The sequence below is a fragment of the Aspergillus piperis genome, assembly GCF_003184755.1.
Source record: "Aspergillus piperis CBS 112811 unplaced genomic scaffold BO85scaffold_11, whole genome shotgun sequence".
NCBI lineage: Eukaryota > Fungi > Ascomycota > Eurotiomycetes > Eurotiales > Aspergillaceae > Aspergillus > Aspergillus piperis.
The window spans coordinates 916,818-943,189 of record NW_020291601.1 but is presented as its reverse complement, the minus strand read 5'-3'; the positions used below and the strand labels follow the sequence as shown (position 1 = coordinate 943,189).

At 49.8% G+C, this 26,372-nt stretch overlaps 10 protein-coding genes across 10 annotated transcripts; 3 read left to right on the top strand and 7 right to left on the bottom strand.

Annotated features, from left to right (window-relative positions):
- Nucleotides 1-972: 972 nt before the first annotated feature.
- On the bottom strand, nucleotides 973-2,382 carry BO85DRAFT_373557 (proline-rich nuclear receptor coactivator motif-containing protein; the record flags this gene model as incomplete). The annotated part of the gene is made up of 1 exon (XM_025656088.1): nucleotides 973-2,382. One exon carries the CDS (start codon nucleotides 2,380-2,382, stop codon nucleotides 973-975), a length of 1,410 nt encoding a protein of 469 aa, XP_025514839.1.
- Nucleotides 2,383-3,113: 731 nt separating this feature from the next.
- On the top strand, nucleotides 3,114-4,542 carry BO85DRAFT_399371 (SCF ubiquitin ligase complex subunit HRT1). Its single transcript, XM_025657093.1, has 5 exons — nucleotides 3,114-3,260; nucleotides 3,370-3,639; nucleotides 3,706-3,784; nucleotides 3,846-3,916; nucleotides 3,984-4,542. The coding sequence occupies exons 2-5, from the start codon at nucleotides 3,526-3,528 to the stop codon at nucleotides 4,080-4,082; spliced, it is 363 nt and encodes a 120-aa protein (XP_025514838.1). The 5' UTR covers nucleotides 3,114-3,260; nucleotides 3,370-3,525; the 3' UTR covers nucleotides 4,083-4,542.
- BO85DRAFT_450310 (signal peptidase complex subunit 1) lies at nucleotides 4,240-4,901 on the bottom strand. The gene is made up of 3 exons (XM_025660345.1): nucleotides 4,813-4,901; nucleotides 4,631-4,690; nucleotides 4,240-4,530 (listed from the first exon to the last, which is right to left on the bottom strand). Exons 1-3 carry the CDS (start codon nucleotides 4,858-4,860, stop codon nucleotides 4,327-4,329), a joined length of 312 nt encoding a protein of 103 aa, XP_025514837.1. The 5' UTR covers nucleotides 4,861-4,901; the 3' UTR covers nucleotides 4,240-4,326.
- A 407-nt stretch (nucleotides 4,902-5,308) lies between these two features.
- On the bottom strand, nucleotides 5,309-7,209 carry BO85DRAFT_399370 (homoserine kinase). The gene is made up of 3 exons (XM_025657092.1): nucleotides 6,426-7,209; nucleotides 6,014-6,312; nucleotides 5,309-5,933 (listed from the first exon to the last, which is right to left on the bottom strand). Exons 1-3 carry the CDS (start codon nucleotides 6,847-6,849, stop codon nucleotides 5,592-5,594), a joined length of 1,065 nt encoding a protein of 354 aa, XP_025514836.1. The 5' UTR covers nucleotides 6,850-7,209; the 3' UTR covers nucleotides 5,309-5,591.
- Nucleotides 7,210-8,109: 900 nt separating this feature from the next.
- Nucleotides 8,110-11,736, top strand: BO85DRAFT_460256 (magnesium transporter CorA family protein; the record flags this gene model as incomplete). The annotated part of the gene is made up of 3 exons (XM_025661707.1): nucleotides 8,110-8,112; nucleotides 9,695-11,097; nucleotides 11,157-11,736. The coding sequence occupies 3 exons, from the start codon at nucleotides 8,110-8,112 to the stop codon at nucleotides 11,734-11,736; spliced, it is 1,986 nt and encodes a 661-aa protein (XP_025514835.1).
- A 293-nt stretch (nucleotides 11,737-12,029) lies between these two features.
- Nucleotides 12,030-14,570, top strand: BO85DRAFT_399363 (MID1 family protein). The gene is made up of 2 exons (XM_025657091.1): nucleotides 12,030-13,518; nucleotides 13,579-14,570. The coding sequence occupies exons 1-2, from the start codon at nucleotides 12,348-12,350 to the stop codon at nucleotides 14,250-14,252; spliced, it is 1,845 nt and encodes a 614-aa protein (XP_025514834.1). The 5' UTR covers nucleotides 12,030-12,347; the 3' UTR covers nucleotides 14,253-14,570.
- Nucleotides 14,571-14,584: 14 nt separating this feature from the next.
- BO85DRAFT_450306 (splicing factor ESS-2 family protein) lies at nucleotides 14,585-16,497 on the bottom strand. The gene has a single exon (XM_025660344.1). It carries the CDS (start codon nucleotides 16,376-16,378, stop codon nucleotides 14,945-14,947), a length of 1,434 nt encoding a protein of 477 aa, XP_025514833.1. The 5' UTR covers nucleotides 16,379-16,497; the 3' UTR covers nucleotides 14,585-14,944.
- A 116-nt stretch (nucleotides 16,498-16,613) lies between these two features.
- BO85DRAFT_44837 (uncharacterized protein) lies at nucleotides 16,614-17,248 on the bottom strand. Its single transcript, XM_025659922.1, has one exon. It carries the CDS (start codon nucleotides 17,162-17,164, stop codon nucleotides 16,835-16,837), a length of 330 nt encoding a protein of 109 aa, XP_025514832.1. The 5' UTR covers nucleotides 17,165-17,248; the 3' UTR covers nucleotides 16,614-16,834.
- An 85-nt stretch (nucleotides 17,249-17,333) lies between these two features.
- Nucleotides 17,334-19,780, bottom strand: BO85DRAFT_373824 (uncharacterized protein; the record flags this gene model as incomplete). The annotated part of the gene is made up of 2 exons (XM_025656099.1): nucleotides 17,334-19,252; nucleotides 19,333-19,780. The coding sequence occupies 2 exons, from the start codon at nucleotides 19,778-19,780 to the stop codon at nucleotides 17,334-17,336; spliced, it is 2,367 nt and encodes a 788-aa protein (XP_025514831.1).
- A 5,172-nt stretch (nucleotides 19,781-24,952) lies between these two features.
- Nucleotides 24,953-25,393, bottom strand: BO85DRAFT_44825 (uncharacterized protein). Its single transcript, XM_025659892.1, has one exon. The coding sequence runs from the start codon at nucleotides 25,297-25,299 to the stop codon at nucleotides 25,039-25,041; it is 261 nt and encodes an 86-aa protein (XP_025514830.1). The 5' UTR covers nucleotides 25,300-25,393; the 3' UTR covers nucleotides 24,953-25,038.
- Nucleotides 25,394-26,372: the final 979 nt, after the last annotated feature.

The window sequence follows — 26,372 nt, the reverse complement described above, 5'->3', positions numbered from 1 at the left end:
TATCACATGCCGCTACTACTATCGCTACTACTAATCGCCATGTTCTGGCCATTTGCTGGGCATACATTACAGTATAGGGGGTGGAGAAGAGTAGATGAGGTCAAGAATAGTATCCGGCTGAACGAAGGTATGATTGGGATAGCCGTTGATGTGGATGTGCGTTGATAACGGACAAACCCACCGCGAAGACTAGGAGCTTCGAAACGAATGTAGGTACATGACACATAGGAATAGGAAAAGTAAATAAGAGAAACGAAAGGCCTTCATGATACATGTCAGGAAACAACCAGTCCTGGTTTGGGTCTTGCTAGATCTCGTCCAGCAGACGAGAGGGCCGAACCCAACAAAAGAGCAGAAAAGTCATCGTTCATCGCCTTTGGCGAAACCTGGAACCGAACCCACGAAGGACAGGTATTGATAGAAAGGGACATAAAGATGAGATAGGAAGAAAGGGTAAAGCATAAGGCAAGACAAGAAAGAGAAAAGCAACAACAAAAGGTCAAAATGTAACAACATGAACAACGAGTGTCATCACGGATATCCGCAGACGTCAGGAAACCTCGCCCAAACCAACAGTCCCATAAAGAGCACTCCAAAGGCAACCGTACTCCGGGTTTCAATGCAAATAGAGGTTCGAAGACATACTAGGGGGACAGATAACTCCCTTTCAATCGCCAGGATAGCCGCTACCAACATGAAACCGTGGAGAACAACAGAACAGGACCCCTGAGAAGGACATAGAACATAACTTAGGACATGAAGCGCAAGATGATTAGGATGTGAACGTAAGTTGCGGTAGCCCAGTAAAAATGAGAACCATGCTTCACATGGCCAGTGGGATTCAGCTAGTGTCCCCAGCACTGTTCGTCAAGACTGTGCCCTTTCTGAAAACTTGATATCGTGAAATGAACGGATGATATAGGAAATCAACGGAAGGAAAGAAGGCCTCACGAAATGCCAATGACAGTCGCGTCAGGCGAAGGAGCTTTGCATGCCGTTGGCTGGCATGGTAGGGTTTACATCGAGTTTCAAGATCCTTCGTAGATCATCTTCAATCTTCTTCGTGTCATAAGGCTGCGCGTTGTTGCTCACTGACACGCTCCGCGAGACAGGAGATTGGTGCTGCGGAGGAGAATAATACGTCGGATATTGTGCATACTTAGGCGGAGATTTGGGCTGATCGTACGCGGCTGGAGGGTAGAAAGCTTGGCCATGAACGCTCGGCATGTTTTCAACTCTCGAAGTAAGGACTTCTTTCCTCAAGGGAGAGTTTTGCAAGTGATATTGTTGAGCAGCGTTCGAGTGTGTATAGGATGAGGAATAGTGCCGGCCATTTCCGACGAATGTTTGTTTCTGATCATACGACATGCCATGCGAGATAGAAGCGGGCGGTCCCGAAGTCGTTCTTACTGGCGTTGCAAAGTGAGGTAAGCCGGGATTTGAAGCAGGGCGCTCCATCACTGGGTTGAAGTGATCTTGAGCCGTGATAGATGCGGACGAAGGCCTCTGGGGACGAGGATTGAGCAACAAAGTTTTCAAAGCTTCGGTTTTAGCTCTCTTCTCCTGCTCATCGAAATCACACACCGGAGGAGAAGGTGAGCTGGCCGACCGTAACGCGTTCATGCGGTCTTTGTAAGGGGTCGCAAAGGAAGGCCCAATATGTGAATGCTGGAACTCCGGGCTTTCCATCTCCATCCGGAAGAGCCCACCGGCAGTGCCATTGGGTCTACGGTGCTGAAGGGTCTTAGAATCAGTTTGTGGCGACCGGACCCGACTGCTTGCTTCGGGACTTCGCTGCTGCTGCTGCTGCTGGGGGTTTCTGGCCTCGACTGCAGCTTTGAAGAGAAAATCCAAAGGTGTTGATTGGCGCACTTCCTCTTGGAATTGTGGGCGCGACTTCGGTTTTGAGGGGGTGTTCTCCAGATCCGGCTCAGCATCGAGGTGATCACCGTCGGATTCTATGGTCGGTGCAAGATCGGACTCTGGTAGAGACTTGGAGAAGAAACTGGGAATAGGCAGTGCTGACGGTGCCGGAGATGCATGGAAAGTCGGGCCGGCGTAATGGGGGCTGTCCTTCACTTGAGGAGTGGCGATGGTATTATTAGGTTGAGAAGTAGTATGACGGTGTCCATTAGGTGCTGGGGATGCTTTGGATGTGTCGCGCGGCTTCTTGCCAGACCGACTGTTCTTCTTTTTGGAGGCGTTGACATTGATAGAGGAATCGGTGGCGGTCCCGCCAGGACTGGAGTTCCTTGGCGGTGACGAGGGAGGGGTTGCCAGGATAGCGACTTTCTGAGTAGAGGGTGTCATATTCCTCTTGGAGTTGCGTCGATTGTTTCGCGGGCCCTTTGGCGTCGGAGGGTTGGGCGATTGAGTTGACATGGTGGTCAGATAGGCTTAAGAAATAGGCAGCCTTGTGGAGAGAAACCGAAAACGACTGGGCGGCGGCGGCACCAGAAACAAAAACAATAGCGATAAGAAGCGGCTCGAACGATAGTCACGGAGTCGATGGTGGTACGAAGCACTGTCCAGCAGCCCGTACTCAATGATTCAAAGCTGGATAGAACTATCAGGAGATAAGGACAAGAGGAGATCGTCGCTAGGTGTGCTGGGCACTGAGTGTGTGGCCCGACGAGTTGGTCTTCTTTGATTGATTGATCGATCGGAAAGACGTCAGATGGGAGGATCAAGTCGGAGGGTTGAAATCGTCTATTATTAGAGTCGAAGGAAGCGCAGAGGAAGCAGTAAGCCAAGACTCCTAGGCATGCTCACGTCTAGATAGGCGAATAAAGGCAGAAAGTAAAGGAAAGCTGAGGTACATTGTAGGTCTTGACCGAGGCTTTGAGGGAGGAAAGGTGAAGGTGAGAGAGTAAGTAGCGACTGGACTTTGGGAAGGGCGGGCGGAAACCTAAGAATGGCTGGGGGAAGAAGAACCAAGCGGGGATCATCGGCGATGACTCAGCCACTTTGGTACAAGTCACAAGTTCAGTTCACTAATAGTTAGTTAACAAGCATAGAGTTCTTACGCCACTGCCAGGCCAGCAGCCTTGCAAACAAAACAAAAAATAACTCCCACCATTCAACTGCTGTTTATCTCACTTCATACGCCCAGGACATCATTCTGCCCAACAAGGTACTCGGCTTCTAGAAAAGAAGAATAAAAAAAAAAAGAAAAAGACATAAGCGAAGATTCATACTTCTTCCTACCCTTATCATCCTTCCTTTGATTGAAATACCCCTACTACGTCAGTGCTCCTCGGGTAAGCCAATGCCCCTCTCCGATCTACGTCCACCAGAGTATTGCCGGTGGGCTCACACCGCAACCACTCCCCGGGTTATCAGCTAACTAACCACAACTACTACCAATAGTACCTACAGGTCAGGTACCACCACTATCCGAGCGACCTACGTAATTAATCTATTTGCTTGCCCCTCCTCCGAACCTTGTTCAGCTCGTTCACCTTTTCCGACTTGTGACCGGTTTTTTGAGAGACTAAGCGCCGTCAAAGGGTTAAAGCGCGCAACATGGCGGACGTGGAAATGAAAGAAGCCGGCTCTGCCGCCGCTGTCAAAGCAAAGGGATCGTCGAAAGCTTCCGAAGGTGCCAGTGACGGCAAGAAGAAGTTTGAGGTTAAGAAGGTACAGCACCAAAGATGTGTGCTTCCCTTTTGAGTACCGTTGAAGCTAATCGGGTTGCTCTTCTAGTGGAACGCGGTCGCTCTGTGGGCGTGGGATATTGTCGTCGACAACTGCGCAATCTGCCGTAATCACATCATGGATCTCTGTACGTCTTGGACCTGTCTTGCCTTCATGTAACCCGAAGTCTAATGTCTGATGGTTGCTAGGTATCGAGTGCCAGGCCAACCAAGGTTCGTCTACAACTGAAGAGTGTACAGTTGCTTGGGGTATCTGCAACGTAAGTTTACTCTTCCTGACACTCACTCTGCATCCCACACTAACGCCCACTTTCTTTCTGTCTCTAGCATGCGTTCCACTTTCACTGCATCTCGCGGTGGCTGAAAACCCGTCAAGTTTGTCCCCTCGACAATAGGGACTGGGAGTTCCAGAAGTACGGCCGGTAAACGCGTGTGCGAAGATCGCAGGGTTCGAATACGGGCGGATCACCTTCTATGTCTTACAATATCCCCTATAAGGTAGAACCGGAAGGGAGGGCTTTCTATGGCGTTTGTGGTTCATTTCGCAGTTCTCAGCAGCGGCTTTCAAAATTATCGATGCAGGTTTTGTTGTTTGTGCACACGCAAGCGGACAAGTTGTGATTGATTCAGGATATTAAATAGACATGTCCAAAGTCCGCGACTCCTTGTCTCACGCAACCTTAACTCCATCTACCACAATACCTGCACCACCTCCCACGCCCGTCGTCAAGGGAACAAGCCATTTCTCGGGATTCTTATTGTACATAGGCCAAGGCGGAATCACGGCCAACCCAGTTATTAACGTGCCGGCCAATCCGACCCAGAGTGTTAGATGGATATCCTGGAAGATGTATCCAACAATGAAAGCAACGGCCTAAACAAAGCGACCATCGTAAGCAATCAGTCCAGAAGACATCATCAACAACACCGCCACCACACCACCATCATCGTAGAAAAATAGTAGAGAAACTTACACCCGACAGAACAAGAAGCACCGTACTAAGAAGCTCTGCAATACGCTGGCCCTGGAAGTCCTATTCATGGAAACGGCAACATGGTTAATCATACACTCCGGATAGGTAAATAGAAGTAAACGCATAGGTGGCTGTAATAACGATCACCCAAACAACGGGCGCAGAGGAAACCTAGAACTCACGATTTGACCCTCCAGAGCATCTTGAATTGGCGCCAGTAAACTATCCATTGTGGATGTTTTGATTAAAGTGTGATATGATTGTTTCCCAGTTCGATCTAGACGGTCGCTGGTCGAAGGGGCACCCTTTACTTCGTTGCCGGCGCTGAGGTTAGCTTGAGGTGGTCGCATGTCCACCGCCTCTGCTTATCGCGGGTCAATCGGACACTGTATTGTTACACGGACAGTAACATCCGTATTATTGAGGGCTGTATCGGGCATGACGTATTGTGCTCCTGATTGTACTAGTTAAGTTACCCATCATCGATCGATTGAACATCGTCCTTTACTATTTCTTTCTTTGATTGTTTTGTTTTCGGTGTCATTATAGGGACGTTGGGAGGACGGCCATTGATAATGTGGCCTGGTTGTATATCCTCTAGCAATGCACCTGTAATAACAGTGCTCTTCCTGTCAGATGATCAAACAGTCTCTTTAAATCTACAGGAGTACACAAATTGCCTTGACAATCCTGTGTTTGCAGGAAATTTTTATTTGATAATTTGTAAGACTGACAGTCTAGGCAACTGTGCAGTAAGAGAATGTGGACACGGATATCGTAAGAACGAGTGATAAAAAGAGTCACTTTCGTTGTGCCCACTGTTTATAGAGCCCTTCCCCAGGCTCTAGCCGTCTATGAAAGTATATACACCAATCATGGCGGTCATATCTATCAGACTCTCAAATCATGACTTTCTTTTCGTATGATTTGAATAGATCTTCGGGCAACCGCCATCCGATTCTCAGTATTGGACAGTGGTGCCGTCTTGGGCAGGCTCAAGCAACTTCCACTGGCAGGCGATGCCATTGGTAGCAAAGCGAGAGATGATGCGGTCTGCAATCTCTTCAAACCTATCCGTTGCCAAGGCAAGGATGGTCGGGCCTGCACCTGACAGACAGATTCCAAGCAGACCGGGCTGCGTACGTGGGTTCATTGATTGGAGAATCTCCGTCAAGCCGGGGATAAGAGTCTGTCTGTATGGTTGATGGACCTTATCTTGCATGGCCAGATAGATCATGTCTGGGTCCGGCGGAGAGCTGCCCAAAGCTGCTGGGAGCAAGGCAGCGCGCTGGAGGTTGAAGACCTAAACAAAGTAATAGCATTAGCCGATGCAGCTCATTTGCTATCAGATTCGGAATTGGCGACGGAGGAAAGAATGCTTACAACGTCCGCTCTGGTATACGAGGTAGGAAGAACATTCCGGGCGTTGGCAGTGGGCACGACAAAGTCGGGGATGATGGCAATAGCCTTGATTTCCTTGGCCCACTGGAACTTTCTGTAATGACCGATGCCAATGGGCGGCTCAGGAGGCCTCTTGCCGGTGTCAATGCCACCGGCCGGAGAAGGGAGAACTTCACTGAGAGGGATCTCCTTGCGCGCTACGTCTTCGGGGGCGAGTTCGTTGAGATAGGTGCCAACGAAGCCTCCGAAGAGCGAGGCAGCGACATTGTCGGGGTGTCGTTCTGTTGAGCAGATGAGCGATGGCCAGCAAATGACGAGGTGTCGAGCAGTATCAATCGCATGCAGGATGCTCGACTTTATTCCCCACCAGCAGAACGATGGACGTGCGACTTACCGATCATCAAACAATAATCCAAGAGACGATCCTTGCTGAGCCCAAGCTTACCTACTTCATTTCCCAGCATTACACCAGCCACAACGGCAGTGCCAGAAGAACCGAGACCCCGACTCAAGGGGATCGGGTTTACGATGTGCACATGAGTCTCAGCAGGGAATGCCCGTTGGCTATGGCATCTAAGTACGTAAAGTGCTACACGGGTGATCAAGTTAACCTCGGGGTCCAGACTGATCTTCTCGGTACTCTTGCTCAGGTCGTCATATGTGATACGGCAGTTAAGTGGTTCCTGCGATGACTTGGAGGTATCAATTGTGACGTGGAGCTCCAAATGCATGGACAGTGCCAGACCGATCACGTCGAACCCAGGTCCAATGTTGGCGGACGAGCAGGGCGTCCTGATAACAAAGGAAGTGGCAGCCATTGTGGAGGAACAAGGACGGAGGAGGGATCAGGGGAAAAAAAAAGAAAGAAAGAAAAATGGACTGAAGCGGGATGAAACCTCCAGTGACTTGCTAGGTATGTAGTATGTATGGCAAGAGCACCGTTGTTGCCAGTCACCAGCGTAGTAGTGATAGATAGACTTGAGTCACTACAATAATAATTATTATCGCACTCGGCTCCGACTTAAGGTTGTGACTCTTTTCTTTTCTTGGCGCTCCTCGGTGGTCAAAAAAGGTAATGAAAACGGATTTCCAAAAATTAGCAGAGAAAAAAAAAAGGCCGACGTCGGGGAAGCAGAAAGCGGGCAAGTGAGGGGCCACAGGGCTTTGCTAGATCCAGGTGCCACAAAGCCAAGTTCGAAGATTATTTCCCAAATTCTCCTATCATCATTGTTTGTGACATGGTTATTAATACTTACTACTACCTCTTACAGAAAGTACTTCCTTGTTCACATCCATAGTTAAGCTGGCAAATAGTAACTAATCAATACAAATTTTCTTTGGAGTCATGCGATCGCTTTCCCTCAGTAGACACCACCTGATTGGGTCTCGATCTGACCTGAAGATTGTGCGTATTATTACAAACACAACACAACCTCAGCCGCAAACGCTTGCTTCCCCCCTCCTTCAAGTGCAATATACTTTTCCGACCAGCCCAAAAAAGACTTCTCTCCCTACTCATTGTCCTACAATAGCTGAACAGACTAACTATGATTCGGTGGAAAGGGTGTGACAATGACATACATACTATATCATAAAAGTTTTCATGCATACCCCTGTGGGGGTTTTGGAAGGATGATGTGTTTCGAGAATGAGCCAGATCTGGTTTGATCCTTTCTGCCCTGTTTCGTCCACTCGCGTGTGGAATTGGATACGCAGGGCTGGAATCGCAGTGCGACTCAGCTATGATCAACTTAGCCTTCATTGGGCAGCAGAAGACGACCTTCTCCCCCCTAAGTCAGGCTCCATGTGGCAAGGTAATATTACCAGTATTTACGCCCACTTAGGAGATGGAGATGAAGACTTCTTCGGGCGAAGCAAGACATACTTACTTAGTACATAGTAGTAAGTATTTAGTGCCATGCAACAGCTGATGTGGACGCAGTCTTAACGAGATAGGATGGGATGATGAGATTGCTGCCTAGATAGGTCTTATTCGCGCAATTCCGTTTGAGAACCTTGGGTGATAGAGTGAAGTAAGAGTGGTTAGTTTTTTTGGTTAGGATGCTAGCAAATGAGACATGGTATTGGACGAAGTGGGTAGATCACACGGATCTGGCTTGTCCACGGCAACCATTGGATCTGGAACGTGCAGGTTTGCCAGCCAAAAGAGATATAAATAATTCTTTCACAGGAAAGTTTTTGACAGGTGCCCAGTAGTACTGTAATTAATTTCAGGCTTGCAGCTTGAATGAATGGATAGATACTAGATAGAACCCACTCGAATAAGGTCCACATCCACCAAGCAAGACCATTCCAGGAGATTCCCGATTCCTCACAGAGGTCAAACAATGATTTGAACAATCATAAATCTGACCATCCCACATGTAGTGGGAGTGAGTGACTACTCACTGGATTATTATTGCAGAGCAGCTGATGATGGCCACGGACTCGGGAGCAACCAGATTTCCAGACTACTAAAAGCCACCGGCGTGATTGGACGACGACCGGACTAAACCCGCCTCGGGGCCTTTGCCGACGCGGCGTCTTCAACTAAAAATTTCAGACTCCTCAGTCCGTTTTTCACCCTTGAAGCGGAAATTTCTGCCCGCCCCTCGTATTTTATTTAATACTAGAATTGCTCCTCCACTCAGCTGCCTTGATTCTCGGTCCTCTCCTGTCCCCTTGAGACATCTTCCTCACAATCACCTCCTTGGTGATATCTTTTATAACCCATTGCTCTTGATTTTATTCATTTTTCAGAATCTTGCATCGTGCTTCTTCAAGTGTTCCGGCTGTCTTTGATTCGCCGTTGCTCTTTTCCCGTCCTCGTGGTTTGACGCATCGTCTTTGACCACGGGGTCTATTTTTCCGAGTGTGGTGCGTACTACATCATACTCTAAAAAAATAGGGTCCCCCATTCCACTTTTGCGACTCTTTTTTTCTACCAGTCGTCTCCCACCCTCTTCCTTTTGAGTGTGCCGACGATCATCACCACTCACATTGAAACACATTCAGTGCACTTTTCAATCCAACACTTCATTGAAGTCAGACCGAAACTTGTCTTCGAACTTCTGCAGCCCGATTGGTCCGACTTATTATCCGCTGTCCAGCAGCTCTTCTCGATCTCGTTAAACCTAGTTTGGGCGTCAATCCTGCCGGTCGAATCTTGCGCTGAATTGCGAGAACTCTGTTAGGGAGTTCTCTCTGTCATCGCACTTTTCCCCCGCACTTTTCGGAGCGACGGCGCTCCTTACGCTTCACTCAGTCAAGTTGGCGGGCCTTCGCTGCAACCAGTCTTCCCTCCTCCACCCTCTTCTGGGCCCCAAGTTCAGGGTCTTCTGCGGGGGCGACACCAGACCCCCCTAATAGAGCTTATTCAAGCAGTCTCAAAGCTGGCACACGGACGCGCATCGGTAATGCCAGGCCCTTGCGAGGGGTCTGGCTAATGGATGGAGGAGCAATCGCCCTGGGACCTTTCTCATCCAGTCTACAACTTCCGACGCCGCGCCCTTGAACGCCGCCGCGCATATAATCAATTCAAAAAAACACATTAAGTCAACAATATCGGCTCCCTGCCAGCAAATTCGCTTTCATCAACCCTGTTATAAATACCCACGTGAGGAAGAATCAATCAAGAACACCGATATAGCCACAATGTCCGAGTCACCGAAGTCCGAGAAATACATGTGCCTGACCAGGTTCAGCACCCCGGTTCCTGAATTGGATGATCATCGATTTCAATTGGATGCGCCACGCTTGGAAGCCACCCCCGATGTGCCACTGAGTCGGCAAAATACCGTCCCGCAGGCTTTCAATCCCGAGACGCCTCAGCGTCCCGACCTGCTCAACATCGAGGATGCGCTTCGGGAAGCTGGCTCTCTATCGCGTGATTTCGAAACCGCGGTAGTGGATGATGATCGATCAGACAAGGATTTCAATGTTATGGGACGTCGCTTTTCAGTTGATCCTACGGGGAACATTCGCCACGGCCGTACCTATAGTCGCACGCACCAGGAAATTCCGAACTTGTCGCGCGAGTCATCTGTGTCTGCTCGGTCGACGTCCCCGCCCAATTCGGTCGAAGCATTCGCAGACCCGCGTCGCAGAGAGCGTGCGAATACTTTGGAAAGCCATGCAGCCCCAGACTTGGAAGCCATTCTCCAGCGCACGGTATCTGGTGGCACACATCCTCGCCGTCCAACCTTCAGCAATGCGAGTGTGGTCAGGCCGCAGCCTGGAGATTTAACATTGGAGCCAACCGATGATGGCTGCCTGCCGACGTTTGAACAGCCAGGCAGAATTCCAGTGATTGACTATGAGGAACTGGAGGAGTTCGTTGCTCTCAATCAAAAGGCGAAACCTTCCGCAAACCGACGCAAGCACAGCGTCAGCTCGCAAAGTCAGAAGCCGCGGGTCTTTTATGACCTTCGTCCGGGTGCTCAGAAGTCCGAGAAGGACGCGGAGAAACGTTCGTCAAGCATTGAGCGTTCATCAGAAGACATTTTGGAGTCGACTTTGGAGAAGGAAGAAAAGAAGGACTTTTCCGAAGTCGTAAACGAAAAGGAACTGTTGGCGACCCTCAAAAACACAAATGAGCCTACTCGCTTCGGATTCTTCTCGTCGGAGGCACAGAGTACCGTGCATGCTGCCGAGCTGGGTGACTTGGTTTTGCCGGGAGACACCTTCCGAGACCTTTTCCAATTGGGTCCGGACGGAGGTGTCTGGTGGCTTGATGTCCTAAACCCCACTGAGGATGAGGTGGGAGCTTTGTCCAGAGCTTTCTCTATTCATCCTTTGACAACAGAGGATATCTTGACCCAGGAAGCGCGTGAGAAAGTCGAGCTCTTCAAGCAGTATTACTTCGTCTGTTTCCGGACATTCTACCAGGTGGACAAGGCGGACGAGCGTTTCATGGAGCCAGTCAACTTTTATATGGTCGTATTTCGTGATGGGGTCCTCTCGTTCTCTTTCACCGAAAACCCTCATGCCGCTAACGTCCGGAGGAGAATTGGAAAGCTCCGTGACTATGTATCGCTGAGTAGCGATTGGATCTGTTACGCCATGATGTAAGTTTTAGAAATGATGAATATTACGCTGTGGACAAAATTGACTGATTGCCTTCTAGCGACGATATCGTTGATAGTTTTGGGCCCGTCATTCGGGAAATTGAGGTCGAGTCCGAGGCCATCGAAGATCTCGTGTTCATCGCGCGTATGGATGACTTCGAGTCATTCTTGCCGCGCATTGGTGGTCTGCGCAAGAAAGTCATGAGTTTGATGCGCCTGCTAGGAGGCAAGGCGGACGTTATCCGGGGCTTCTCCAAGCGCTGCAACGAGCAGTACTCGGTGACACCGCGTGGCGACATCGGTCTCTACCTGGGTGACATTCAGGATCACGTCGTAACCATGATGTCCAACCTGGCGCATTTTGAGAAGATGCTTAGCCGATCGCATACCAACTATCTCGCGCAGCTGAACGTGACTAACTTGATGCTGGGCAATCACGTCAACAAAGTTCTGAGCAAGGTGACGCTCATTGCCACCATGCTGGTCCCTATGAACCTGATCTGCGGTCTCTTCGGAATGAACGTCCGCGTCCCTGGGCAAGATGCGGCAGGACTTGGCTGGTTCTTTGGAATTCTTGGGGTTATTGCAGCTATTGTCATTCTCAGCGGAGTAGTGGCTCGCTGCTACAAGCTCGTGTGAGCCTAGCAGGGTGAGCCGGGGGGGGATGGGAAGGGGTTGCTTTGTCAATATGATCACGCACGTAAATATCCGTTGGACATGAATGGGTCAATTTTTTTGTAGTAGTGAATGATATGCATATGCATGAAGGAAATATTTGTTCCTAAGCTACGAAAACATACCGTAGAATTTGAGTAAGGGGGGGTGGGATGGATGCACGAAATTGTTAGTAGTATATGCTAAGGCTTCCGGAGAAGGTGGAGTGGCGGCGCCAAGATAAGCTGCGATTCGGAGCCTCCAGGCAACCGGCAAATCCCACACCTTACGAGAGTCCAGACTCTTTTCTTCTCCAGCCAGCATGACCTCAGGCCCATCTTCCCTAATTCAAGCGGCCAACCGACTGGGATTTCCAATTCCAGGTTGAACGGACTCACGTCACACGGGACGAATGCTGTTTGTGTTCATGGGGTAGCCCCCGATCGCATCTCCATCCCCGTTGGCACTTGCATTTCCCCTCACAATTCGGCTGGCCTCCGCCGTGAGAGGAAATTGTTACGTTCCGGCACAAGACAGCCCATGGACGTCGATTGATGCCTTTCCTTTCGCAATCAACCATCCTTAAATCATCCTGAATGTTCGTTCGGCTTATACCGCCACGCCTACAGTGCCGCCAGCGTGCGACTGTCCGCGCGGTACTCGGATGCGCAATTGCCTTGGCCATCTGCGTTGGCAGAGTGACTGCGACTGCGACTGCGACTGCGGATGAGACTGCCCTGCCAGATTCCTCAACCCTGGCCTCCAGAAGTCATGGCCAATTCCTCTTCGGTGAGGCTAGTCCGGAATTCGCTTTCCCACTCGCAGAATACAACGGTTTGGAGTTCGAAGATGCGGTAGACGAAGAGGGAGATACGCGCGGACTCGACTTGGTTCGCCGGGCTCCCACTGGGGTGACATCTCTCGGAAACAATCAGTATCAGAATGGCACTCTCAAGATGGGCGAGACGGAGTGGTGGTATTTCCCCGTGAATGGCGATGAGACGAACAGCACCTCTGAGAATAAGCGTCGTGATCTTTCCAAGCGTTCCACCACCGTTTATTTGTCCCTCACGGCATGCTCGAAGCCCAGCCACAACAACTCGGATTCCACTATCACAGCGGCTGTACCGCAGCTGACAGTCTACGCATCTGATTCGATAGAGAAGCCTGGGCCTGACAAGTCCGAGTTTGACCGGACAATCAAATCAGCGGAGGAGGGCTATGTGGGCATGACCCTTACGGCGAACGGTGATGTCTATGTCGGAGTGACGGCTCCCAATAGCACTGAATATTCTGGTTCTTTCACCTACCAGATTGCGGCCTCGACAGATGCTTATTTTCATAGCGTCGACGAGAGTGATCAATTCATGTTCTTAGTTGATTCGGACACTGGAGCAGCGCTTCTGACGACGAGAAATCTCACCACCACCGATCTTACGTCACAGAACTACAGTTTCTGGATGGACAGGACCCCTCCATACACAATGTTCGCCAACAACATCAACAGTTCGTCTATCTCTGGCTTAGAACGGTCATTCTGCGCTCTCGATGCGCTGGCGCAGATTGGGAAGAGCAAAGTTGAGGCGAGCCTCACCACCCGGGGTGCAGTAGACAGGCCAACCGAGCAGTTCTATGTCACCGGTCTCAACAAAACCTCCACCTACTACGGAATCATGGCCCGTGAGGGCAATTCCACCAGTTGGGGCAATGGAATCGTGGGAGGTGGAGGTAAAGTATGGCCACGCATGAACTTTACAACCAAAACAGGTGAGAGACAATGAGCCCCAATGCCACGGCCTAAATGTACCCTAACGAAGGACCAAACAGATGACAACTGTGCCGTTGTATACGACCTGCCATTCTGCTCCGAAGTCGCCTACGCAGTGCCATCCAACCCCTCCATCAACATGACCGAACTCCGCAGTATCTACGACGACAACGCAGCATCCCTATACAAGAACTTCAACTACTCCCTTCAACAAGTCCAATGCAATACTTCCAGCGAGAGCATGTTCTCCCTCGCTGTATCCTGCGACACCTGCGCCGAAGCATACAAGCAATGGCTCTGCGCCGTGACAATCCCCCGATGCGCAGACTTCTCCAGCAACGCCACCTACCTTCAGATCCGGAATGCAGGCCAGCCCTTCCTCAACGGCACCTCCATCACCAACTCCTCCCTCCTCAAAAGCCCCGCTACCAACAACTCACGTAACCCCCTCATCGACAGCAAAATCCGCCCCGGTCCATACAAGGAAGTTCTCCCCTGCCAGGGCGTCTGCCATAGCCTTGTCCGAAATTGTCCTTCGATTTTAGGCTTCAGCTGTCCGGAAGGCCCGCGGGCGAATATGTCGTACGGCACACGCGACCCTAATGGTGACATCACGTGCAGTTATCTTGGAGCAGCGTATTATCTTAATGCTGTTTCCAGTTTGCATGAGAGCATCTGGATCTCCCTCTATTTGGTGATAAGTGTTTGGACTTTGTTCTGGGTTCTTGGGTAGAAGGAAGTTTTTCGCACGCAATTAATTCGAACGAGTGTCACTATTCCCCAGAATCTTTGACTTCCTTATTCTTTCTTTCTTTTCTTATTTCGTTAGTCGACATGCATCGGGTATGTATACTGTGGAATACATAGATCGTCTGCTTTATGTTTGGAGCGGGCATAGATGGTGGAGTCATAATGCTGGATCAGAGAGGCATTGCATGTGCATAGCTGATACGAAGATGGGAATTCCCCTCTGCGTAAGGATAGCTTGTATGTTACAGCCAGGAGTTCGTATCTGTTATTTTCACCTATTATGGCCCCTAGATGAGAAGTGTTTTGGGACGTAAGCTGTAAAAATACACTTGCTTATAGTTGGCAGGTGGGCCTGTCTTCTCTACACCCAGAAAAAGTCTTTACACTTGCCTTGATCTGTCTCAAACACTAGACCAAAGGCAGCTAGCTAGTAATAAACCTCACAATTTCGAATTAGTATATACATTGCCATATGACAGATGCCCAAATGCAGACGGCAACTGTTGTAGTAAAGATGTCGAACCCTTCTAACCATTAACTCATGATAGCATATAATCCCCTTTCATGACGCCGCGATAATCCCTGGTATCTAATAATGTCAAGTCGAAACACAAGCGCTAACTCATTTTGCTTTCAAGGGGAAAGAGAGAAATTTGTATGAAAGAAGACACCACATTATTTGCCCCTTTTCGGGGTCGGTGTCCACATGTTCCTCAGAGATGAACTCGAGGACGATGCCGCTAGACGAGGCGTACTTCCCACCTGGTGAAGTAACTTCTGTGCTGCGGGAGTCAACGCTTTGTTAGTCCTCCCTCCTGGCGTAGCTGCACTTGGGGTGCGCAGACCAAAGTCCAGTCGTGGGCTGCTGGCGAACCGTGGCGTTACAGGGGTCTTTGTTTCGCGAAGGGACTTCTCCGCTCGCTTAGACCTCGCTACGCGATCTACCATGCGGTGGTGAATATCCTCTCGTCTCCGGTTTTCTTTGATCTCAAAAGGATTCGGTGTGGCATCACTGCCGCCAAGCAGGCGAATATCATCCAGAGAAATCGCAGAATCGTTATTGTCATTTGATGAAGCGAGGGGATATTCAGGCTCATCCTCATCCACAAAGGCATACCCATTCACTCGTGGCGTCTCACCCCCTGTATATACTGCTTCAGATTCGGTGGGGCGAGGGTGTCCGGCAATAGCATCTTTAATGGCCGATATCGAAGGTGAGGGCGGGGGTGCATTTGTGGCAGATGACGTCTGCTGGACGCTCTCATCTGGTAATCGTGTGTTCTGAAACACTACCCGCTTGGGCCCTGCGCGCGATGACGCTTCGGCTTTCTGCTGTATAGTTTCATATGAGTCCTCTATGGAAGAAGGCGCAAACATGAGCGAGTTCTCGGGTTGAGTCTTCCAGGTATCAGGATTTGCGGGCCGGGCGTCCAGGTCAGTCTTTATGGCCACCTGCTTGAGCTGATCTGGGTTACCCCCTTGTGCCTCGATCCGCTTAGCTTCTTGCCGCCGATGCGCAATCTGTCTAGCAGTCGGTATTTTATTCCCACTCCACAACCATTTATATCTCTCGCGGTGCTTTTCATTCTGTTTATCGAGCAGCTTGTTGAACGACTCATTATCTTCACTCGTATATTTGGCCTGGAACTCTAGCAGCCCAAGGCGAGACACATCCGGTATCGTAGCATGGTCGACGTTGGGTGTAGTAGATGACGAAGTTGTTGACATGACTAACATCGGTGTATCTCCACCCCAGCCCATCGGGGTGTCTTCAGGGCGTCCCGAATTGGTTGCTCGTGGTGTCATATTGGCTGATCCGGAATGCGATCGAGCTCTTCCCGGTGTCTTCAACAGGTCGGTCAATTTCTTCTTGGAGCTTGCGATCCATTGTTTGTTTTTCGAATCAAGCGCATCCAAGTACTCTTGCTTCACCTGGGCTTCCAGGAGACCAGGAAAATAATCACGCGCGATAATCTCCGACAGAGCATTGGTGTAGATATCTTCGTCCAACACAGTGGCCGGCCGCTTGATACGCTTGGGTGGCGGCGGCGGGGGCATAAGGCTGGTTTCGCTTTGACGCTTGGTCAGAGCCTGAGAGTCGGCAGACATGACTGGTGATTGCGCGTGAGACAAAGACATAAGCGTAGAATTATCGAAGAAGAAGATTGCTAAATGATGAAGAGGCGAAGGAAGAAGGAAGACGACATGCTCGTCTGCGACCAAGCGTGGATGACGAACATGGAAAGAGCGATCCCCGATATCAGCAGAGGAAGGAGCAACACTACTGGCAGAATATCCAGACCGCCCTGGTTGGCGGTGAGAGCTGCCGTCACATGGCGATCAGGTGGTCTGGTCTAGCCTGATGCACGTGGGCTTACTTGTTTCAACGTCTGCTACTACAATTCCCAGTACTTGAAAACTGAATCAATGAATAGCGCTTTTCATGCTATAGTGACAGTAATATCAAATGTTATAATCATCACTTTTTCCTCTCCACGGTTTGCCCGCGTGTAAACCTCGTATCAAACAACTCTTCCCAGACAGACCCAGTTATCCCTTCCTGCTCTATCTATATACTGACACAGACCTAAATCGACAATGGATGTTGAACAACACAAGTGCCACTGCAATTGCAGCAGCTACCCAGACAAAAACCGAGACCAACAAAATGAAAAATATAAATCCGAACGAATGTTCTCCGACTGAAACCCCGTTCACTGTCCTTTCCAAATCCTCCATTGCCAGAAAACACCCAAGATTTTTTCTTCCCGAGGAAAACAGTCGCTGAGAAATGCACCAGGAAATGCAAGTGAAGAAAATCTGAGGAAATAACAAAGAAAACATAAGCGCGTAGCCCGCAAGATTGGGACCGAATGACGGTTCAATAGATAACATTCATCGCAGAGAAATCGAAACGCAAGCCACCACAATGAGGAAGAAAAAAAAAGAATCATCAAGTCGTTGAAGAAGTTCTATAAGTGAACGGATGAGGAACGGAATGTTGCAGAATGCTGAGAACAAGGGGTCTGTGATGGATGCAAGTTGTCGTCGGGTTGATTGCAGCTCAATTGGCTGCAGGAGTGGGGAAGAGAGAATAGGATGCTCGGCCCTTGCGCCGAGGGGCGGACCTAGAGGCAGCATCATTCTTGATGGCTCTGGCAATCAATGGGCCTGCCTCCACTTCAGTGGTGGACTTGGCTCTGTCGTGGATGGAAGGACCCACGGTGGACGCATAGCCTGAAGGCTCGGGGCTTGCGTCGCCATCGGCTCGGAAAAGAAGCTGGGCTTCAACTTCGCGGGCCAGGCTCTTGGTCTGCCGGTGATGGGAGGATTCGGGGCGCCCCATTCCCGAAAGTTCACCTGAGAGTCTCTGCTCAGATGGGTGGAACTCACGGCTGCTTGCCAAACTGTGCACCAGATCAGGAACACTAGCAGTCGATACGGAGGAACGATGTTTGCGGACGACCGACGCGGCGCGGGACAGGATCAAACTTTCCTGGGAGTTACACTTGCTGATGGGGGAAAAGCTGCTCCGGGGAGACACAGACTGGTCCATAGGCTGGATCACACCTGGCTGCGAGTAGAAGGCGAAGTGTCGGTCTGACTCCGTGTCCGCCGTCAAATACTCATCGTACAGCGAATCGGGGCTAATATGTTTCCCCAAGGTAGGGGCAAACCTCACAGGCTGAAAATAATCACTGTCCCGTTGCGTCACAGCAATGCCAGTGTTGTCATCTAGTGTGGAAGTAACCACTACCTGTGCGCTGGGGACATGGTCCAGGTCCGCAGCGGGCAAGGCCGACGCGCTCAGCCGCATTGGTTCAAACATCGCAGTGTTCCCATCTGCGCCAGTAACCCCGTGTTCCGCATCGTCTTGTCGAGCCTCGTCAAGTGAACTGCGAGTCCAGTCAAAGTTGCAATTCGACTCGGCAGCATGTTCATAGCAGTAGTCAATGTCTGCGTCCCAAGACTCATATATAGTTTCTTGGATGGCTTTCAAGTTGACTGAGGATCTCCTTCGGACTGGCTCCCGAGCCATGGACTCTTGCAGTGGTGCAATACGATCCTGTGGAAGGGTGGGGGAGCCCAGTGCCTCGGCGAACTTTCTTGACAAGTCTTCGGCCACAAAAATGGACAAATCGGACCTAGGGCCAGCCAGGGAAGTGTTGGATAGAGATTGCGCCTCAGACAGAGGTGGAGATCTTGACATAACAGGCGCGCGAGGAGAGACCTCGTCAGTTTCGAGGCCGGCTCCTTCATGCCAGGGGGCCGGCTCCTCTTCTTCTGGCACGTCTTCCAAGTCTGACGACAGAGTGGGTAAGGACATTGACGAGGTGCGGGCATTCATCACTTCGTTGTTGACGCTGGTCGGGAAGGAATGGCCCGAAGGAGGCTGGAACATGTCTTCCATAGGGATCTGCGGCCAAGCAGCACCATGTTCTACATCCTCGGTATGCGAGTATACATGCTCCGGGTATGTCGGTTGGGTTGACAGACCCAAGATCTCGTCAATGGCGCGAGGAGCTGGCTCAGGTAATTCGGGGGACGATGCCAGCCTCGGGGAGGAGGCTCTCGGCGGCGGGCTAGTTGACCCAACTCTAGGAAACCTTGGGACAGGCCGCGAGAAGTTCTCAATGACGCGCGATTCTCTTCGTCCTCTGAGGTCGCGCTGCTTAGGACTCACCGACGAGGAACCACCTGGAGATGCTGGTGGACTAGTTGGCGGAGGGGGAACAACGTCGTCACAGCCAATGGCCGTCCCACACTGAGTAAGATCCTCCGTGGAGAAGTCACGGAAGTGCAGGTCCTCAGCACGAATTCCTTTTAGGTTGGTAACAGGCCTCTGAGAGGCACGAATGGCCGAGAACTCAGTGACCAAGTCAGTTTCCCGGGCTTTTTCCAGCGATTGGAATTGGGACGGGCTTGTATGAGTCAGATGGTGGAAGTCAAAAGGATCCGAGATGAGATTCTTCAGCTGGTCATCTGTGGCGAGTCCATTGTGTGAGCATTGGATACAATGTCGACAATTACAGCGCAATCCGCATGTGACAGGAGTGACTTACGCGCATCACTATGGCGTGACTTGTTCCGGCTGAAGATCTCCGAGACTTCAAAGCGAGGCTTTTCACGCTCCATTTCATCCTCCTCGTCCAGCGTGGAGACAATGTGAAACTTACTTCCCTGACGACGGAGGATCCTGCTTCCCCGCGAAAGGAGCGACTTGGTCACGCTCTCGGGCCGTTCATGGCGGACACCAGCCGCCGAGGTTGCCCGGTCATCATGCGACGGCAGCGACGCTGCATCCACGGAAGTCATGGAAGACGCGGGGGAACGGCGGGAAGAGGTGGTAGAGTTGGTGGTGTTACTGCGAGAGCGGCCACTGAACACGGACAGCCGCTTAGGACTATGCGCATGTGCAGTTGACCTGGAGCGGGTGTGGACCGAATATGGTTCGGGGGACTCGTTATGGGGTGCTCTGGCGGAGGGACGGTCCAGATCCTGCTGGGACATGGTGTGAATGGACACTGGCGGGTGGGAAGCCTGCATCAGAGGAACAGAGGGAAGGTATGTTGACTATATATCAGGGAATCCAGGTGGGCGATGACCGAGTCGTGGGGGCGGCCAAATGAGCAAGGCGAAGCAAGTGAGCGACCGTTAAGCCTCCGATTGTGATGGGATGGTCCTAGCTTTGACCATGGTAGGGAAAAGATGCCGCACACCAGAGAGCTGGGGAGACACAAAAGCAGTCGTGAGCACCGACGAGCTGAAGATTGGCGGGTTTTCAAGGTCGAGGTTGAAAGCGCATGCCCCGTGTCGAGAGCCACGGAAAGTTTCTTGAGTGTTTTAGATTGAAAGTTGAAACGGCTGCGGGAAACGTATCCAAAAATTTGGGTCACAGGTGACAAGAAGGAATGAGATGATGGGGGAGGGGAAAACAAAAGGAAAAATGGAAATGATAGATCAATTGCAAGAGGGGAAAGCAAAGAGAGAGAGAGAGAGAGAAAGATAGTGGAGAGAGTACGAGTAAGTAAGAGAAATCAAGAGAGAGCGTGTGAAGATATGGAGACAACAGATGTGGGCAAAGGATGGAGTAAATGAGCCGTAAAGTAAAGTTCCAGCCGTCGCTGTCGCAATAACAGTTTAGGGAGCAAGTGGTTTTTACTGGACGGACCCAAACTAGTGGCCGCAGTACCAACGAAAAGGAATGATGGGTCGGGACTAGTCCGTAGATAGTGAAGTAGTGAAATAGTAAAAGTAGTAGTAAGTAGTAAGGTATGGGATTAAATTCTGGGGAAAACGAGGGTAAAACACTGGGTGAACCGGGAAAAGACAACGATCACAACCAGCACTATAAAAAGAGCAGCAACAAACTACTACGAAACCCACACTAAGATGAAGGGAAAGAAATTGAGACGGGGTAGGCTAGAACAGAGAAAGAAGAGACCAGAGAGAGTGTGAAGGAGAGAGGGGGGCGCAGGGAAGAGGACTATACTAGTAGTAGAAATTGTAGATGGAGGGAAAGGAGCGAGACGAGACGATCATCAAATACTGGCGATGTCAATCCCAGCCCAGTTCCAGACTTATTTTACGGTACACCAACAACACGGGACGGCAGGGGTATTGAGCGTATTGTCCTCCTCCTCCCTCCCTCCCCCTCTCTCCCAACACTGCATCGGATGCCGTAAGGTAAACAACCGCTTCAGCCAGCAGGGTCAGTCAGTCAAAAAATAAAAGCTCAAAATGGTAAATCTACTACTGTTGTTATTTTAATTTATTTTATTTCAACTTATTTTATTTTTCATCTCTATCTTTTCTTTTTTTGTTTTTTTCCTTAGCATTTTTACTTTCTTGTCCCGCCCACGTTCACCGTTGAAAAACTTTGTCTTCTTTTCTTTTTCTTCCTTCGGGAAGTAAATGGGTGAATTTTCCATTGGCCCTGCCCGAGGACATTTTGTTTTAGCTGTAGGATTAATATTGATTGACACAATCATTACCGGTGTCAGATATTCTTCCGTTCAGCCAGCAGTTAAGGTAACAGTCAGCCACTATGATACTAACTAACTACTACCTCAAGTATGCCTGGACCTCGCTCCTCGGCCCCAAAAAAAGGCCTTACGGAGTAAACAGGTAATAGTAATTAACAAGTCTCAGGATCTATCATCCTGAATCCTGGGATCCGCCTTACGGCTCTCTTCCCGATAGCAATCCTACATAGCAATCGGCCCTATGGAACCAGAACCAAGCTTGTGCATGTGTATGCTGTGTATGTGTAAGTAAGTAGTAGTATGAATTGACATTGACACCTCTCCCATCTGTCGTGTCCCGCCGCCGCAGCTGCAGTAGCAACATCATCGTCATCGTCATCTTCCCCCAAAGTGGATATGGTATATTTAAAAAAAGCAACATGCGTTTGAGATCATGATCAAAGGGAAGATGAAGAAGGGATCATTCCCTTCTCCTTCCTCCCCCCAAAGAGGCAACCGAGGGAGGGGGGGGGGGGAATTGAACGAACCTCCTAAGACTAACCCACGGGATCGTTCGATCCCGAGGCAGTTGAACCAAAGATAGACACTATCATCCTTCGTGGGGAATAACGACACGATGCCATTCTGAAGGAATACGCAATAAAAAGAAAAGGAATTATTTTACCCCCCTTCCCCCTTTCGCACAGACATTCAATGGCTCGACTGCCTAACCCATGAGCCCCCAATTGACCGAACTCTCCTCCCCTATTAACCGTCTAATAGTCAATTGCCCCTTAAACTACCACCTACGCAGTTCCCCCAACTCCAAGATACCCAAGTGAGTAATAGGTATCACCCAAGATGGGAAAGGGGAAGACAGACTCGGATACAGAAGCAGAGACAGTGTGCAGACGAGTGGGACTTCAACCGAATCTATGCTCGATTGCTTTCCCTTTTCGGTCTTAATTTTAATTACTATTATCTGTCGGGGTCCATGGATTGCGCCGTGCGCTGATCGATCGGGCTTTTGCCTAGACATGGACTCGAGATGGACAGAGAGACACACAGAAAGAGAGAGATCCCTCAAGGCACTAAAACTCCTCCGGTGCAATAAAACAACGCACATGGGCTTCCAGCCATGGTTCTAGGGGCTTCCGTCGAAACGACAGGGGGGATAAGGGAAAAATTAAGAGAAAAAGCAAACATGCTGATTAGCGGTCGGAAATCGTCTCCTCGACGCACACATACACACACAAAGCTGTTGTTGTCGTTGTTGCTTATGGAATGATGAGCTGAGACGGTAATCTAATGAATGATATGCGTTCTACCTTCCCCCAAGACAATTAACTAAACGATGCCGCAATGACCTACAGAGTCCACTTCGCTACAGATTACTATCGATTATCTATTTCCCCAAGGGCCTAGAATCAATAACATGATAATTAATCTATCTGACCGTCGAGCACCGAGCTCTCAGCTCGGGGCTCTCGGTCAGACGCGTTGATCTCACGGGGACTTCCGTTGGGCGAGTATTGGCGGTGGGTTCGACGGCCACAAAGGGCTGATAGTGAATTAATTGATAGGCGATGGATGCGATACAATGTGCAATGGGATCATGGATAATCGAAGTCATGCATAGACTTCGGCCATTATCTTGGAAAATTTTTCATTTTTTCACCGGCTGAAGTAAGACAAATCTATCATTGGCACCGTTACTATCCGGCGGACTACTCTTCGAAAGAGAGAGAGAGAGAGACACAGGTCAAAATATTCGCGCGTTTGTTCGGGGTAAACTCCATACTGTCAGCAGGCGAGCACGCTGATTGACGGGTTCATTGTGGACATGCATACGTACCTACATGCATGCATGCAGCTACTGGGTAGGTACAGACAGACTTACGGAGCACAGTGCCTAGGACTACCTAGTGCATAAGCAGTCCTGAGACTCTATGAACCCAAACAGCATGATATCCGAACAGCCTCGAATTTGACCGAGGGATGTTTTGTTCCTCCTTTCCTGCTTCTCCCTTGTCCCGACAATACGAGCGAGACGTCAAACTCAGGCACCACCGGATCTTCATTCGCTTAGAGGGGAGACGTCGGGGCCCAGTTTCAACGTTTCTCTCCACCGGGCAACAGAAGTCGTGCTAGCCCAAAGTTGTAGTGTCTTGACTGGACGCCCGACGGAAGCTTTCTCGGCTTGGCTGAACCTTGTGAACGCCAGAGCGGATCCTGTGTGTCGGGATAAGCTGGTTGACTTGCCAGATTGGTTCGGGGACCCAGAGGGAAGCCACGGGCTGGAAGGGGATGCTTGAACCATGGTTCCGGTAAATGGCAATTGGGTGAAAGGTTGCATCCGCGCCAGGCACAAACAAACATTTTCCAACATGACAGGTATAACTCTAACTCAAAAATCGTTATTCTCATAACTCTGCTAGCCAAGGGTGGGAACAACAACATATACACATACATTATACATACATACATACATCTACAGCCACAACCCACTAATATCTGCTAGTACTTGCGCTCTTCTCCATTGCTGTACTAACTACTGGATCTACCTGCTGGAATTGGAGGACAGCTCCGACGGGAGGGGACGGTGGCAGACGCGAACGGTGCACAGAATCCGCCCAAGCGGTGGTGGATTATTATATCCACTTAACGTGGTGAAATCGACTCATCATATTAAATCGACACGCGACCATCCTGGTCAGTCCCCATCTTAAAAGAGACAGATTCATGCAGTGACCAGGATGTCCGGGCTTGCGAGACCCAGTGAGGATATGGATAATTAACAGTAGTGCTCCTCTCTGTTCCACCGCGTGCGGTACAGTCTTAGGTACCGAGGAACACCAAGGAAAATTACCACGCGAGCCACCTGCAAAGTAAATGGTAGTATTGAGTACAAGGGACGCGTTGCTTCCCAGCAAGTGTCATGATTGATTGATTGTTCAGTCGGTCTCCGTCTCCAATGGGTCTTGCCTCGGGCCCGAGATGACAGAATTCCCACATGTGCTTCGGCCGTCTCCAACCGACCAAAAGACGTTGGATGAATGGATACTCTCACAGCGTCCGTTGAAAGTCAATTGGAAACGTCATGTCAGCTGTCAATTGCTACTTTCCCCATGGTCGGTTATCGTTAGTACCGGAGACTACGGACTCTACGGGGTGGACCTCGGAACCTGGAGGTGAAAAGGAACCATTGCAGGATGAGAAGGAGGGGAAGAAAAGAGGGAGGAGAGGGGAAAGGATTCAGATTCAGATGGGTTACTCGATTGAGTCATCCCAGATCTCAGTTCTCAGATTGAGTGCGAACACACCGCCAATATGTTTCTCAACTTGACTAACCCAGAACTTGCTTATGCGCCTCTTACATGTACCTGCATCTCTCGTGCAGCCCGTCACGTTTCCCCCCTTCACGTTTCTTGCTTTTTATTTTTCTTTTCTTTTTCTTTTCTTACATGGACCGGCGGTCTGGATGTGCATCCTGCTCGTGGGAGAATCGTCCCAGCCAGCAGGGAAGACGTGTCCAATATGGAGTTCACTCACTCCAATGACTGGGGCAGCTGTGGACAGGAACACTGCATGAGAATCGGTAGGCATCCGCCTGCTTCCAGCCGTCAATGGCTACTAATAATAATGAATAATGCCGACGCAAGAAGCAGTTCTTCCGGTGCAGCTGAGGCTCGTCAGCTGATCCACCGAGGGTCTTTTTTGTTTTTCCCTCTCCTTACGTATATTTTACTTACATACCCTTCTCCAAACAAGTATTGGAGATACCGAAACAGATACGGATACCCACTATCCGCACCACCCATACCATACCATACAAGTATAGGTACTATACTTATACTCCTCCATCTTTGTGCAGATACCCACAGTAAGGCCATAATGGAGAGCCCCATTGAGAGATAATATCTCGCAGATAAGAGAAGCCACACACACACACAGAGAGTGAGAGGGTCGGAGAAAGAGACGGAGCAAGGAAGAAAGAAAGAAAGAGAAAGAGACTGACCGAAGGGAAAAAAAACCCCTCTCAGACATACACACACGCACAACCATCACTACAAAGAAAAATCCCACCACCAAACCAACAATTTCCCTCACACACACATCTTCCCCCCAAACTAGCCCCCATCCACATCTCAAATCCTCAAACAAAACAACTAACTTCACACATCTCGCTTCAGCCCCAAAAGGCTGGCAGGCAAGCAGTAACAACACCACACCCAGCCTCCCAACTACTTACTACTACCACACCACTGTCTCAGATCCAACCTTATTAACCACCACTATGTCCATCCCTTTCTTTTCCAAGTTACACCTATCCTCCCCTAGCGTGTAGCACCATCCAACCCAACCCACCCATTTCCACACACGCCCCCCCTCTCCCTCCCTTCCCTTGCCCCCAACTTCTTTCTCCATCGTTCGAAGGACTCCTGACGATCCCTGGTGTCTAGACTCGAGACTAGGGACGATAGGTAATAGCCCAGCCCTTTCCTTCGCTGTTACTGTGGGTGGTGGTGGGGGGGTCATAGTGGTGCTGGTTTAGTTTAGTTTAGTTTAGTTTTAGTTTAGTTCTACTCAAGTCTACTGTTTTAGTTTGTACCGAGTCAGTACTAAAACTAAACCAATTTATGACTGAATGGGATGATGGATGGGGGGAGGGAATCGGGGGTTGGTTTCCTTGATTGTTGTTGATGCGTATCGTGTTCGGTATACGTGTATTTATTGTATAGGTCGGTATTTCGCTTCTATCTATAAATACTAGTACTTCTACTACTTCTATTTCTATACTCGCTATACATAGGTCAATGATATATATATGATGCTACCTTACTTATTAGCTAGTAGTATGAGGTAGGGATACGAAACAGTCCTACTATACAGGTGAAATGCTAGTTGTGAACGTTGTAGGAAACAGATTAAACGGATAGTAGTTCAATTGAATCAAACTACATCTTGTAGCATATATAACTTGCTATACTACATGCTTAGTACTTGAAAAGGTCAAAAAGGCTCTAATACTACTACACAGCACATCCATAACAGCATCAATGGCTTCATTTCATGCTTCGATCATAGTATAGACAAATATTGCCCCTCCCCCTCCCCCCGCCCCCTTGCAAGGCGAA